Genomic DNA, 16,728 nt, shown 5'->3' with positions numbered 1-16,728 from the left:
TTTATTCTCATAGCTTGGTGAAGGCAGCCGAATGCTCAGTGCGCTGCCGGGGACGGATGAGGTCATCGTTAGATTGAGGGTGTTTGCTGATTGAAGCAATTGTGTGCAGTTTGTGTTCTATTGTGAGGTTACAAGTTTATTTGTATAGTTGACGAGGCGTTGAAGACTGAGTCTTTTAATCCGTGCTGCCCAGTTTTATATCCCCTTTCAGTTCTCTTGACGCTCTTATATTACCTATTCTCCTCTATTTTCTCATGTTGAATTGATAAACGCTGATATAAAGCAGTTAATAGCCTGGGATTGTTAAAGTGAACAATGATATGTGTTTGTGGATACAGAGTAATACCGCTAGATAGAAGCTTTATGTATCACGTTATGCAGGGAGAGGGTCGGGTGGCCGTATGCCCGTTCTGTTTGTTTAGTGCGGTGTGGCTATAGAGGCAGCTCGCTTGAAGCTGGCAGCAGTTAATTGTTTGGCTCAGGGGAGCTGTCAGGAGTTGGTATATGGAATGCTTGTCACCTCAGAGCGTAAGAAGACCCAAGGTGAGCCTCATTTCAAGAGTAAAGTGCCTTACTTTTACCCATTTTTACCTTTCAATGTGAATAAGAGTAGGCAGGGAGTCGTGTCACATGCAATGCGCCTACAATGTACATGTTCTGATATTTTGTTGCCTCGTGACCTTGGTGCCTCGTGACTGCTTTAGATCTGTCGCTGCAGTTTGTGTAGACACAGTAAATGTTGGAGCAGACTGGCAAGGACCAGCTCTGATGATTTTGTAATACCAACCATTCTTCTTAAAGATCGTGCATGTGAAAGAAATTCTCACGTTGGTTACACGAAACAGACATGGCAGAATTTAAGTTACTATCAGTATGAGTGAACCAGCAATCAGACCGTATGACAAGTGAAAACAGATTTGCCTAATAGCTACATTTCATTGATGCATTCTCTACGTGTCTGCATTATTTCCCCTTTTAGTGCGCTCATATTTGCATCTGTGTCAAACCTGCAGTGTTAGATATCCATTTGGAAAGCGACAACTATAGAGCAGTTCTCCGGATTCAATATAGTAACTACTTGGCTTGCAACATCTGTTCTGCACTTACCTACACACGGCAAAACAATCGCAGTTCGCAGCAAATCAAACAAACTGAAGTTTCTGTTTGTCTGGTACACATTATCTATTTACTATGGGCTTTTGACAAGTAAGCTATGCAGTCGCATTGTGGGTATATACCCGAAAGATCTACTTCTGTCCGAGCTGTGTAAAGATTTCTTGCCCGGTTTTTGGACCATTTTGGGGAAACGGTGTACTCTAAATAAAATTTTCCACTATTCATTTTGGTTACAAATCTCAAACAAGCATTGCGTATTCGTATGACATCTGAAACATTGAAAGTAGTCAATGCCAACATATAATAGCTTCAGTTCCATTTACCAAATTAGCTGGCAGCAACTTATTGCGCTTTTCAGGTAACAGAACTTATGGCAGCATGAATTATTCAATGGCTCTTTGCTAAACTGAGGAGGCTTTATACAGTCAAGGTGAGTCATCACAGGCGCTTGTTTGGGGACTTTTTACTGTAATTGCCAGCTATTGTGCTCTGCCCATCTCATGCTCAAGTTACTCGGGCTACTGCTCATGTCAGACAGCAGATAAGAGTTTTGCTTCAAAACCATTTATAAGGTTTTAACCTTTACACTGTCAATACTTTTTACTAAATGGTCATATTTCAAACTGGTCGAGCCTGTCAAGGGTTGTCAGCACTTGTAGACAGATTTTCCCACGGTAACACATGTCAAGAGAGTTGGAGACAACTGGTTACCTATTACCTGCGAAGTTGTATGAGCTGCGTCAACAGGAGCTGCCGTGAGTGACAGGCAGCATTCGTAACCTTATTGACTGCGAGCTAAGGCAGCTGTGCTGATATTTTTGTGAAATGATATAATCATGCTTAATTTGTTGTACAAGCTGTGATTCCATTCGTTATTATGGTACTTGAATGTGTTGGTTTCACTACAACTCTATTAACGTTGTTGATATTATTTGATATTATAGGTTTCTGCTAGATAATTACACCGTCCGCACTCGCCACTCCGCCATTAGCTGCTACTAAGTCAAAGCTCGCCGAGATGGCTGCGAATGTCGTTTCGAGTCCTGTATTAGGGGAGAATTTCTCTCAAGGTAGGCTTTTCAATAGTGACTTGGCTAGCTATGTGGCCGTCAGTGCTTACTTCGGTTAGTGCATCAGTTATTTCGAAGTTATTCACTGATATACGTATATATCATATCACACCACATCACTATATAGATTCGTTAAATTATGTGATACTATAACTGTTGAGGTCATACAAAGGTTGGCTGTAGCGCTGCTACAGGTTCGTGACACCCATATTCACAGCAATTCAGTATGAAGGTTGTTCAGATGTTCACCCATTTATATTATAAACAAAAGTATAGTGTTGTTCATGTTGCTTACTATGACCCTGCTGACTCTGATTTTGCTGAATGAGACCTTGTTGACTCTGATTTTGCTGACTGTGACTCTGCTGATTGTGACCCTGCTGACTGTGACCCTGCTGACTGTGACCCTGCTGACTGTGACCCTGCTGACTGTTACTATCAGACCTTTTGACTCTGATTTTGCTGACTGACCCTGCTGACTGTGACCTTGTTGACTTTGACCCTGCTGACTGTTACTATATTGATTGTGACCTTGCTGAAGGTTAAACAACATTCAATGACCAGCGGTAACATGAGGCCTATCAAAAACGAGTTCTAAATAACTCCAGTCCAACATTCGGTTGAGCAATTTGTTATTACATTCCGAGGCACCCTAAAATTCACAGAGGGTACTTTTTATTTTGTAGGTTTCTCTTTATTGACACTTGTATGTCCTGTTTTATCAGGAGGGCGCCTTAAGTCTCATATCAGATGCCACACATGCCAGACACTAGCAGTAGTACACTAGTTTATGTAATCAGCTGATAGGACTGTTTGCTGTTTCGTGCAGTGTTACCAGTTGGTGAATGCAAACACCACCTCTCGCATCCTAGATATGCTATTTGGCAGCTTCATGCAGTTATGTAGCGATTATCTGAAACTATCCATTAGGCCGTATTTCAAACCATCTAATAAGGTTGAATAGGCAGCCGATATGCCTATCTACTTCTATCTCAGCTGTTTGTAAGAAACTCAGTACCAACTCTGTGAATGGACAGGTGGGCTCATACCTGCAACTCTGTCGGCAGCACCTTTGAGCTATGATGGCCAGGTGCACTGCATACTAATAGCAAAACAAGAAAGTCTCTAATTTCTGATAGGTTTTCGTTTGGCTTTAACCATTGCACAATTCACTGTTTTGATGGCGAGGTTACTCCACAAGTTTGCATTATCTGTAGGATGGAACGACAAAAGTACACAAGTCAAGCAAGTTTAGTTACTCGAAAGTTTTTACCAAATGTTTCATGCTTGCAAAAGATGAAAATAGCACTTGCTAATCATGCCAAAAAATGAAAATAGCACTTGCTAATGATGCCAAAAGATAAAAATAGCACTTGCTAATGATGCCAAAAGATAAAAATAGCACTTGCTAGTGATGCCAAAGAAAAGGATGCACAGTCTATTCTATTTTGAACATTTTCCTTACTTCAGACGTTCTTATTTCAATTTGAGCAGTTCTGAGTATGCCGCTCTGACCTTTGATGAAGAAATCCTCATCTTTTGCAACAAAGTGCCCACATTAATCCACATCATGCAAATGTCTATCGAAACACTGAAATCGATCAAACGGAAACTCCATGTGCGGACAACTCTAAATCCGCAGCATCTGCTTCGTGAAAACATGGCGATCGACTCTTTATCTGATGCACAAATTGTATCACTAAAGGTTCAATACATTAGAGTACTAGTTAAACTTATGCGTAGAGACTGATATAGTGACAGCAAAGATTGGTGACTATTGGTGCGATACGATTGGTGACCACTGGTTCGATACGATTGGTGACTGACCATTGGTTCGATGCGATTGGTGCCCATTGAGTTGATACGATTGTCGTGATACAATTTTGAAAGTTGATATTGCCAAGAAAATACTGTTCATGGATTAAAATTGATTTCTAACAACCGAGACTTTGATTGATGAAGCGTAATTATAGCTCTGCAACGAAATGGGCATAGCAGGTTAAAATGTTGAATAATCAAATGATTCTAGAAACTATAAAAACAAAAAACAGTTGTGGTAATCTCAACTTTTTGACGCGGTTTTATCCAGGTTGCTACACGCATCAGCACATACAGCAGAATGAGATGACAATTCGAAAAAGTCGATCCACCGAAACATATTGTGACTTTGTCCTTTAATTAAATCAAATTATTAAAATATCCATCTGAGATTCTAATTAATAGAATGACTCTCCTCATTCAGATACTTTTCAAATTAAAAAAGCTTTAAAAACTAATGAGCTTTTTAAAGTTCTAAATAATTTCTACTCCCTTTTGCTGTATTGAAAGAAATAGACTAGTCAAAGATAGCTGTGTAAGAACTAGTCGTATTCAAAGCATTCATTGTGATAAGAAAATCAATCACAAAGAAATGTTCATAGACTTTGCATTTTGGTTCGCATATGTCTAACAGAATGTCAATATGACACTCAAATGACTTTCAGAGGTCAGAAGCATATGTATAATTATGGTGGTATCTGTCCTGTAATGGCATAGGTAGCACCATTTTGAGAAACCCTTTATGAATTGAAGCCAAGTAAAAGTCCTTAGAGAAAACTTTTTGGTAAAGAAAAACTCATGGAAGCCTAATGGTTGACCAGCAATATTGGGTTATTTATCAGAATAGAGTGTGTAGGGTTATCTGTTACCATCATACATGCTGACTGAAATGGAAACATAAACATGATTGGGCAAACTTTGTAGCACAAAGCTGATGGTTGTGATATAGCTTAGGTGGAGTATTATCAATATTTTTCTTATAGTTGTAGCTAGCAGCCTGTGGGTCAATCTTATGAGCTTAGGCTATGCTTAGCTACATATTTTAGCATCATCATTTATGCATTCAGAGAATCAAAAAGACCTGAGGTCGCTCAGCGCCGCTATCATGGCTGCCACAGAGAAGGCGGAGCTTGTAGCGCATGAGACTGACAGATGGTTGGGAGGTCACCAGGAGTTCAATAACCTTGACCTAGTACACAGTTTAGTTAGTGAAGCTGAGGTAGGGTTGCTTATGCACTTCCAGCCCTTGCGTTTGATAACATCAAAGAATGTGTATTTCTCCTCTGTTTCTGGCTCATTGGTTGGTAATTGGCTGCCGCAGGTGCTAGTCATTCAAGTTTTAGTGAAACTCGGCTGCCTTTGTAAATAAACTCGTATGAAGAGCTGGTATTCACTCTTTTATAAAGAAAACAATGGAAGATTAGTGGTAGAGTAGCGCAAGCCAGCTTCATTTAGCTTCAACTCAGCTCGCCACTTCCTGTCCGCGATAATGAATCCTCGTTTCGTAATGCGCATTAGCCAAGTATATTTCATCTAGTCATCAATTTCTCTCTCTACCAATTCCATTTATATTAGAAAGTTTGTCATAATCTCAGCATGTTTGTAAAGAACTAGTGAATTACATTAGTTTTTCAATGTCAAACGAATGTTAGAATATTTTTGTACATATTGGTAACTGCTTTTATTTTCTATAACAGACACTAAATTACACTGAACTCTGCAGACAACTTTAGAGAAGTTTTCGCAATAGGACTCCATCAATTTATTCAGATGACATCAACTCCTGGCTAATATTCATTTAGCTGCAGGAATGCGCTATTAGAATAAAATAAACAAGCTTTTCAAATGGGTGCTGATTGCTGACAAAAGCTTCAATCGCTGCCTAGCTGATTATGGAATTAAGGAAATCAATGATTATATATATATATATATATATCAACAAACAAGAGAAGCGCCGACCTTCTCTATTGTTTATCTTAATTCCTCCAAAAGTTAACATCCTCCATGCCATCAGGCGAAGAAGTTGATATGCGAACAGCATCTGCACAGATTTGTTGCTGTTTCAACTGTGTCTATGCATCCATTTAGGGTCGGCTGGTTCAAATACGACAGATGACAGTTATTCAAGAGTTGGATAGGTTTATGCAGGAGATTACAGCGAATGCCCCAGAAGAGCAGGCAAAACAACTCCATGCACTGATGGCAAACACCAAGGAAACATTCTCGAGGTTTGTAACAATCTTGAAGGACCTCTCATAATTGATGTTATGGGTTACCTCTCATAGTTTATTCTAAAAATCCTAAAGGAACTCGCATAAAAAAGTTTTGATTACAAATTGTTCTGCAAAACGACCTTAGTATGAAAAAGATAACTTAATAGATAGGAATAGACATCTAACATGTATTGATATAGTTCTATGGTTATGAAAGCTAGAGGTTCAGAGGTACATAGCCTGCTTTTTGGAGATTTTTGTCATCCCAATGGAAGAGTCGCTCTATTGGTACACCCTAATAAGGAAAGAGTACACATTATCTCCCCTTCTTCGGTTTACGTTGTAAAACCGAAGTCAAGGTCAAGATATGGTGTAGGTGCTGTGAACTATAAGAGTACATGGAGCTACTGAACAAAGGGATAATGCTAAGCGGTATGAGTTCTTTTGTTTTGCCAGTCAAATATTCCAATATTTAATGCATATATGGTGATGCTTGCAGTTGTCCTTGGAAAAGGGCACATTTGAGAATAGACTGAGTGAAACAATAAATAGTAGTGTAGAAGGTTGGGTTTTGTAGGTAGTGAGTCTATAATTGTCATAGGTTTACAGTTCTATGGTGCCGCGATAACACTTTTCTGACAAAATTTTCAGCACCAAAGTAATTGCTAAGTTACCAAACAGCGATACTGTAGCGACACATCTCCATGTGGTGCTGCAATGCCATCATGGAAACAGCCATGTCACTCTCACTCTGCCATGATTCAGTGTCGCTCTTTGGAACCAAAAAACCTGTGCGATGCGCCATCTTTGTGCCATGGCAACGACCTTAGTTACTACCGGTGTCACACTCGTGCATGCGCATAGGTTTTATTTTCCTGTTGCTTCATATGCAGGAATTGAAGATGTATCATAGCTTGATGCAGTTGTAACAAAAGCTGTTGATTAACTAAGTCTCCTAAGACTTGTTAGGCTCTCCCTATGATAATCTGCTAGTATTTTTCTGTTGCTGCCAACTTCATTGTATGTTTAGATACCCTAGGACACTTTTATTTCGCTAGTATTTAGTTTCGTGAGTAGCACACAGAGTAAAATTTCGCTACAACTTAATTTCGCGGCTCTGATGAGTGCGAAAATATAGTGATGTGAAAATAAATGCAGTGGAAAAAACAGATTACATTCCTCAGGTCCAGTTTGCTAATAAGAAAAAAAATTCAATTTGGGACTAGTTCGTATTTGTAAACCGCAGGTTGAAATGTGTGGGTGAGATCGATAATTCAATTTGATCACTTGCTGCCATTTGTTTCTTGGACTATCAATGACGTCTAGGTCCCTCTCGCCGTGACTTTTACACTCGAATCCCAAAAAGAAGAAAATAGATAGGTAACAACCAACTTCACAACCAAAACTGTATAACCCTTCCGCTGCCATAAACGCAATTTATGCGTGTTTTAGGGGCCACTGCCATAAACGCATTTTTGGACTTTCTCAGCAATTGCGTGGTAGCCTGATTTTATTATTCGTTTACCACATAACCCACGGTCTTTAAGAGTTTTATGAAATTGACTGTGTTGTCCGAAGATTTCTCTATAAAATCAGCCTAAAACAACGAAGCAATTTCAAACTTTTGTTTGAGAATTTCTAATCTAAAAACGAACATTTTTCTGTGAGTTCATTAACTACCGCGCAGTAATTGACCAGACCGTAATAGTAATAGACAGCACGGTAATAGTACCGCGCAGTCATAAAACAGGTAATTAGTTGTTGATGACATTATAGCCAATCAATATTTAGATTTTCATGATTATACAGATAATTAAAGTAGCAGCACTGTCTTTAATGTGTCTGTTCACAACCAAAACCGTATGTGTTTGGACCTGGTGAGGGTTGATATTTTTTTGGTTGGTAATAAAATTCATCACTACAATAATTATTCTTCAATTTTATGACTTCACCTACCAGACTTTCATCCTCATCAGTTACAAATTCGGTGACTAAACTGATATCATCTTAATTTGCTTTGCCATGCTGCTCAGTCGGTGTATTAGCTATAATGAGTTTACCAGAAATTTCCCATTGAGCCCAACCACAGACGAAAATTGCCTGCATTTCTAATATGAAGATTTTATTGTTGATATCAATGAACAAAGCTATTTAATTTCGTGTTTCCGCTCGTTCGTTATGATAGTTTAGTTTCGCTCATGAAATTTTCGGGAGAGGATGACACCGCGAAAATGCGAAAGTTAGATGACGCGAATACATAAGTGTCCTAGGGTACAGTCTCTACATAATCTATCCCTGTTTATAGTGCTATAGACTCTCTGGAGAGGTCATTATCTATCCCTGTTTATAGTGCTATAGACTCTCTGGAGAGGTCATTGTCTATCCCTGTTTATAGTGTTATAGACTCTCTGGAGAGGTCATTATCTATCCCTGTTTATTTTGCTATAGACTCACTGGAGAGGTCATTATCTATCCCTGTTTATAGTGCTATAGACTCTCTGGAGAGGTTATTATCTATCTCTGTTTATAGTGTTATAGACTCTCTGGAGAGGTCATTATCTATCCCTGTTTATTATAGTGCTATAGACTCACTGGAGAGGTCATTATCTATCTCTGTTTATAGTGCTATAGATTCACTGGAGAGATTTGTGCAAAGATCAGAAAACATAGACAAGGCGTACTGTAAATATAAGGAGTCGGAGCAGACACTCGGACAAGTTCTCAGTGACACCTCTAAAACCCTTCATAAGATTTCACATCCTAGGTAAGTAACTCAGTCTAAACTTTGTGTTCGATTTGATTGTAAGTTTAGCCTTAGGTCTCCTTAATTAAAGTTTTAGGAGGGTTCAGTCTGTCCGCACCTTGTATGCCTATAATTTTGAGTGCATTCAGTTGCAACATATTTGTCACCAAGTTACTTCAATGTGGTCTAGGGCTTTCTGGCACAGGACGTTTTTGTGCAAGACTCTTTAGCACTGCTATTTTGCACCCAGGAAATTGTTTGTGCTCACATACAGAAAATAAATAACTCAATGACGATAACAAGAAAATGCAAACAAAAAACATTATTTTGTTCATAAAACTTGACACATGATACCTTTTTCTTTTAAATACTTGAGAAAAAATAACAGAAAGAAGTCCTATGCCAGGACACCAAAAAGTTCCACTCCGACTTCAATGTAGCTCAGCATCATCATTTTAACCTATGAAACACTTGTCTCGCGTTGTCATTGCAAAGTTCTATATTGGTTTGTTTTGTCGCTGAAGATTGGATTACCCACCAGCCTCTAGCTGTCTGCCAGTGGGGATGGTAACAAGGGAGTACTTAGCTAATCAGTTCCTACAAACTATTGCAGCTGGTTGCAAAGTTACTATGACTGTTTTAGATTGATTTATTTCAACTAGCTAGTGAAATATGAAACACACGCATACTTGCCTAGTTTGTGTAGGGTGCGTGTAAACAATATTGTTTGCGTTAGTCTTTAGAGCAGCATCGGCAGCTATTACCTTTGTTTTATGTAGTCTTGCATTACACGCAGACTCGATATAGTGATCTAATAGGATATAAGACTTTATGTCACTAAATACTGCTGATAATACTTGTTTGTTCTGCACCAATTTTGACAGCAGCAATCTAATGAATGTCTCAGATGTTACAGATAGCTCAGTCATAACTATGATAAACCTTGATTGGTCAGCCGTACGCAGACAAGATTTATAGTCGAACTTTGTGAATCACTCAGACTAGCTTTGAAGATGAACTTACACAGAATTTGTAAAAATTTGTGTAAGTTAAAAAGAATCGGTATTTTTCTATTAGTTTGCGATTATTTTTGATGTTTGAAGGGGTCTGATTATCAGGATGTTTCAAGATTAAAATCGACAAAACTTGAGCACGGTTAAAAGTGCAGAAGAATAATGTGTTTAAAATGACATCACTACTTGCCATCGTTAATGTAGTTGATATCAGCTATTGCGTTTAAGTTGCAGCGTTAGATGTCTCTATTCTGTTGGTCTTTTGCAACTATAAAGGTCATAAGCACATCACGGCAGTCAGGTTACCTCAAACATCAAAAACAATCGCAATTGATAGAAAAATACCGATACTTTATGATGAAATCTACTATAATTTCGTGCAAGTTCATTTTTCTAAGCTAACTCACTTTATATCATTTATTCTGTTTTTATCGTTTTTACCCTCTCCTTGTTCTCCCCTCTCTCCTTCCTCATACTTCTGCTTATAAAACTTCTAAATATTTTTAAATTAAAATTATATTTCGGAAAATTTGAAGATGTATGTTTGAGATTACTTTCAGTGTACAGTTGACATTTTAATTAGCTTTATATTATATATTAAGCGCTTTTTATGTTGAGACGATTGTGAATATAGAGACTGTAGTTACGAAATATAGATTTTTTCAATTGCAATCAATTGTGCGATTTGATCACTTTGCCAGACAATATAGCCCGAACATGGAATATGTCTACAATATAATCTAACAGATACACCTCCAACAATTTCTCACCAAATCTGTTTGTATAGTGTAAAGACATGCTCAAAAGTAGGATTTTAATGTCATTGTAGCGACCTTGCCGAGGTCTCTGACCAGGTAGAGGCAGTCAAGTCAAGTCGTGGGATGCTCTCTAGCATGAAAACCTGCCTGCGAAATATGAAAGACGCCATGGCAGGTATTGAGAGTCTTACACTCACCGTCTGTGATCTTGGCATGGAGCACTACATGAGAGAGTAAGTGCTTTCATATACTCACAAACATTGTTTTTGCTGTACACCTCAGAACTGTGGCTATTCCTTCTAGTGGGGGGCATTGATGAGTTTGTAGACGAAATATCTCTATTTTTATGTGTTTAGCTCTACCTGCACTTGCCTTTTTTGCATGCTGTATAAGGATGACCACATTATTATGAAGGTGTTCATCATCCTTTTTTTATCAATTACCATCATGCAAAGAGCATAAACCCTCTCCTTACCAGGCCTGTTTGAGAAGGGAAGTTATCCGCTCATTGCATCCACATTTGTGCTCTTTCTGTACCTATGTTTATGCACATTTTTTATGAGACCTGTTAGCCTGCTTTTCAGCACAGCATGTTCAGTATATGTTACAGTGAACTAAGGGATAGGTACGCTAAGGCTATGTTTTACTTGTGTCGCTGTAACCTTCTCACAGAATTCTTCTCTTTTCTTCTAGAACCTTGCAACTCTTCTCTTAGCTTATGACAATGCTCCTCATGCAGTGTTTAATATATAATGGCTTCTTGCACAGCCTTTCCTTACTTTCTTATAGTGCAACATCGTATAGTTAGACATCAACTTTTTCACAGACTGTTCCAAATGTAACTAGAAAAGATATATGCAGTTGATGAGGAAGACAGAGCTCTGAATGGTCGCATCCAGTATCAAGCAGTTGATGGTAAAGCCTCATATATACTATGAGGTCATTTGAAATCTGCGTTTGTACAAAGTCTATGCGATGTCTTGCTCATCTTTAGATTAGAGAATGAAAACACATCTATCTTTTAGTCAGCTGGATGTCCCCAAGTGGTTGATGTTGTGTATTTCAACTGCAACAAATTCTTCTGCTGTAGTTGTACTTTAGTTGTCTTCTCTATCCGATTGAACTGATTTGCTGCACTGACGTTGGAGTTATGTTTTCATGCACAGCTTTTGTGGATTCAGCCCTGTTTACAGTATTATTCTTTGTTGCACTGCGATCTTAGGTACAAGCAAAGGAGGGCAGAGTTATCAGACGCACTCTCCCGTCTTGAGGCCGTTCAGTCAGAGCTCGAAAGGTTTTTGGAGCTTTACAGGGACTGTGAGGGGAGTATTGCGGAACTGAATGGGGCTCTGCGCGACCCAGTTGAGGACAGCAATGAAATGGAGCGCCTACGGGTGCAGGCAGAACAAGTACAGCTGAAGATACTTGATATGGAGCGAATGGTAGGTGCTGCCAACCCGCTGCCTTCTTCCAGTTTGTGTGATAAGTAAAATGACTCCTTGAAAATACTGAAGACCCTTATAGTACTGAATTGGTCATATGAGTATATGGCCAATTTAATACTATAAAGAATATATAGTACTGAACTGAATTCAGGGAAATATATGAATTCACTGAATTAAATTCAGTATATATGAATAATGAATTGAATTCAGTGTTCATATATACTTAACACTGAATTCAGTTCATTATCCATGTATACTGAATTGAATTCAGTATACATGAATACTAAATTGATATTATGTAAATATAAATGAATTGGTACTTTATGTTGGTCAACTTCTCATAGCCACTTGTTTGCTGTATTTAGTCAATACTTGCATTAAACAAGGTATTGGCTGAGATTTCTTTTCTATCAGATAGCCCACAGCATGCGTGTAGATTTTCAATGCAAATTCTTACACTGCTTTCACGACAATCCATGAATGCATTCATAGAGGGCAACTGTCCCTAATGCATGTGAAGGTAAATACCTGAGTTTCTAATCAGGGTTTGTTTAAAAACCTGTTTTTAGTAACCGGATAGATTTTTAAATGGATTTTTTTAGCATTTTTGCAAAAGGCGTGAAACATATGTTAAATTTGGACGAAATCGGACAAAAATGTTGAAACACATGACATTTACACAGATTAAATAGACACACATACATTGGACACACGTACATTGACTGAGAGGAATTTATTAATAGAGGTATTGCATTTCACGTTAGTGAAAAGACAACTCTGAAATTGTGTTTTATTACATTTAGGTTGAGTCATTGGAGAATCAGAACATCAGAAGTGGCCAGAGGAACCAGCTTATAATTATTCAAGAGAGCTATGCCAAGTTGATCTCTGCTCTCAGGTACAAAGAACTGACGCATGCTTGAGCGAAGATACTATGAATATACTGTATTGCTAAATTTCATGGCGCATTGCACTAGGCAAGAAGTGCAGATATACAATGGATGGTTGGAAGTATGTTTTCAAAGTCACGGTGTATCATAGTTTATATTATGCTTGAGGCATACATTATATTTTAGGGCATTGTGGGTAATATATATCACAGGGTGTTCCTGGTACTGCAGGTAATATATCTCACAGAATGTCTATGGCATTGTGGGTAATATATCTCACAGGATAATTATGGTATTGTTAGGTAATATATATATATATATATCGATATGGGATATATATGTATCACAGGATGTTTATAGCATTGTGGGTAAAATGTATTACAGGGTGTTTTCATCATTGTTTGATAATCCCTTTTACACGATTTTTGGTGCGAATTGTATTTCACTCAGGCTGACTGTTAAATCATGTGATTCATATATCTCACAGAAACTATAGTGTATTACTAAAAATATTACTAATGTATAATCATTGTTTGTGGCACTAGAGTTTTTTGTAAAAAAATGGTTTGCTTCATTTTTAGCGCTGCTTACAGCAGTAGCCATAACGGCTCGCTGACTCCATCACCACGAGTAAAATCTCCTCACAGATCCCCTAGACACCGACATGCCAGTGATACTGGTACACCTAGGCAGACACTCAGACACTGGCTTAGGTGAGCAATTAGTCAAGTTTTCTTTTGAGAAGGCAACTCTGCATTGTAAATGTCATCCGTCCTTTAATAAAGATGATTTTATGAGAAAGAGGGTTTAAATCGCGATCAAAATTGTTGATTTTAATCTTGAAACATCCTGGTTTCCGGATCACTTTAAACATCAAAAACAATTGCAAATAATGGAAAAATACTTATACTTCCTAATATAATATAATATAATCTATTAGAAATGTTGTGCAAGTTTATCTTTAATGATAAAAATGACTGTAATTTATGAAGAGTGAATATTGTAACTTAAGTATTATACTTCAAGTCAAATGTCTGACTGGAATGGTTTTTTTTCTAAGTTGTAAGATGTTGTTCCCTTGTTTGGTTGATGTTTATGAAGAAGTCTCTATGGATTGGATGCTTGAGCGGCTATCTTTGTCTTTATATGCCAGTCTTTCTCCATGATATGTGTCCTTTTCATCTTTAATAAGTAGCATGCAACTGTCAGATCTTCGCACATTGGCTAAGCTACTACTATATCCTTTTTCTATATGAATATATAGATCATTACTAGTAATATCGGTAATTCTAGTAAAAAGGATCTCTCTCTTGCAGTCAGTAGAAGTGACTGAGACCGTACTATGGCGTTGTTTTAATTGCGGCTCTCTAGGACAGTCTGTTGTCTGCAGTTGTTTGCCAATGTGTCTGAATTTTTCTCCAGAACATGACGTTTCGCTACATCATTGAATCTGAGTCTAGGCTTTTCCCGATTTCTCCTTCCTTCTAATAATACTAGTAATACTTCTGTTTGTTTCATGCCTCTATAAATTGATTACAAAGGTTAAAGGTTAATGGAAGTTTCATTCGGACATGTTTAGTTTATCCCTTACATAATGTCAGGTTATCGTGTAGATCTGCAAAAAGTATGCGACACTATGAGTCTCATACCTCTTCGTTTCCTAATATCTTCTGCACAGCCACGGCCAGTAGATACCCTTAAAGCTGCCCTGATTAGTTCTTATACAGCCAGCAGTCATGCAAGATGTACTATATGACCCACCTCACACCCCAGCAGACTAAAAGCTTCATGTTTGCCTCTCCCTTCTGGCTAATACAATCGTATACATGCAAATGTGATTTTTTGTTGGGCTTTTAGTTATGCAAGAGAAGACAAATTCTATTATTACACAATATTGTTTTTTGTTTTGCAACTATACCACTATTTGTATTTTTGTGCTTTATGCACTAGTTTTAATATTAATATAAAACTTTTATCGCCTAGGTTATTTCTACTGTCTAGCTTTTTTTAAACTTGAGTATATCTATGTTTATAATCAAAGTTATATACAATAATCGAAGTTGTATATATACTTGAATGTACAAGATGTATAATCGAAGTTGTATAATATATAACTTTGATATATATAATATATCGAATGTATATATTAATAACATCTCTACTTAAGTATATGTTGAGATTTAAGAGACTTAGGATATGTAGAGACCATATATATAGTATTTTATTGGCAATAATTGCGTTTCAAAAATAGAAATGTTTTTCAATATAGGCAATACAACAACAGTAAAACATAGTATATCATATTTAATGAGTTTGTAGATCATTTCTATTTTCATTTAAAAAAAGCTATTCTGTTAGAAATTTGGTTATAATGTCTCATGGAATTCTACAAACATTCATCAAGTTGTAAATTATGTTATAGTGTATATATTTTGTAAGAGTTTACGTATAATCAATGTACATGACATGAAATGCTTATACTGATAATGCTAAACATGTCATCAGTTAACTGTAAAGCATAGCTAATTCTTTTTACATCTGAATGAGAAGCAATGAATGTTTAGTATCACTCTATGGCAGTATCACTCTATGGTTGGATTCTATAACAGGTCAAAGACAGACGAGTTGCAGGAACTCATGTCAAGACCATTTCCATTTGATGATAAGAGCATTCAAAGTATGTGGCACAACATACAGAAGTACCAAGGAGACCTGGTGGTAAGAGGGGAAGAGTTTAGTCTTTATGCCACTGACACTGATGGCGACCAGCCAGCCATGGACCAAATAACTCCCCTCATAGACACATGCTCTGACCTCAGCTATCGGTTGGATAGCCATGCCAGGCTCTGTGTACAGTACACTGCTGATCAGGTACCACCTCAAGATAATTCGATTCTTTTATAATAAAGCTTAGTTAATTATTGATGTTTTTATATCCAGAGTTGTCTTATCCATTATTTATTAACAGAATGACTAGAATTGTTCTTACTGTATACAGAGTTGTCTTACCTATTATTTATGAGCATAATGACTAGAATTATTCTTCCTGTATCCAGAGTTGTCTTAGCAATTATTTATGACCAGAATGAGTGTACAATTGTTCTTCCTGTCTCCAGAGTTGTCTTACCTATTATTTGTTAACAAAATGAGTGTGGAATTACTCTTCCTGTATTCAGAGTTGTCTTATCTATTATTTATGACCAGAATGAGTGTAGAATTGGTCTTCCTATATACAGAGTCGTTTTATTTATTGTTTGTTGACAGAAAGATCGGAAAATTGCTTGTTATAGAAGCTGTCACAGCTGTCATGAAATTTTGTTTTCAAAATTTATCTATCATTTATTTCTCTATTCGCTTAGTTAAAGAAGTAGTAATAATCCTTCAAATATCTATAACTCATACTAGCTGGTAACCTGGAGCAGCTTATAATCTAGATATGGATGCCCAAAAACAGCAATATTTCACTTGGCGGTCTAAGCACTTTATGGGATGTACATTTTAGGTTTTCCTAAAGTTGGCAAGTACAGTATTACGAGTTCTGAAACCATCTCAGTCGCCATTTATCTTTTTAATGTACACTATAAATAAAGATTTATTTGGCTGATCGCTGAGGTACAGAAAAATGAAATGATGCAGGTGGACATTATTCAATATGGCAACAT

At 37.4% G+C, this 16,728-nt stretch overlaps 1 protein-coding gene across 1 annotated transcript in view; it reads left to right on the top strand.

The window, feature by feature from the left end:
• Nucleotides 1-5,114: 5,114 nt before the first annotated feature.
• Nucleotides 5,115-16,728, top strand: part of LOC137397548 (myosin-2 heavy chain-like) — a 33,097-nt gene continuing 21,483 nt past the window's right edge. Inside the window, exons 1-7 of the mRNA XM_068083841.1 lie at nucleotides 5,115-5,223; nucleotides 6,093-6,232; nucleotides 10,803-10,964; nucleotides 11,954-12,173; nucleotides 12,980-13,074; nucleotides 13,648-13,779; nucleotides 15,676-15,937. Of these exons, the coding sequence (XP_067939942.1) occupies nucleotides 6,117-6,232; nucleotides 10,803-10,964; nucleotides 11,954-12,173; nucleotides 12,980-13,074; nucleotides 13,648-13,779; nucleotides 15,676-15,937 (987 nt within the window). The 5' untranslated portion in view covers nucleotides 5,115-5,223; nucleotides 6,093-6,116. The remainder of the gene's footprint in view (nucleotides 5,224-6,092; nucleotides 6,233-10,802; nucleotides 10,965-11,953; nucleotides 12,174-12,979; nucleotides 13,075-13,647; nucleotides 13,780-15,675; nucleotides 15,938-16,728) is intronic.

This window comes from Watersipora subatra, chromosome 5 (genome assembly GCF_963576615.1).
Source record: "Watersipora subatra chromosome 5, tzWatSuba1.1, whole genome shotgun sequence".
In the NCBI taxonomy this organism is placed as follows: domain Eukaryota; kingdom Metazoa; phylum Bryozoa; class Gymnolaemata; order Cheilostomatida; family Watersiporidae; genus Watersipora; species Watersipora subatra.
The sequence above is the reverse complement of the archived record's forward strand: the minus strand, read 5'-3'. Positions and strand labels throughout refer to the sequence as shown.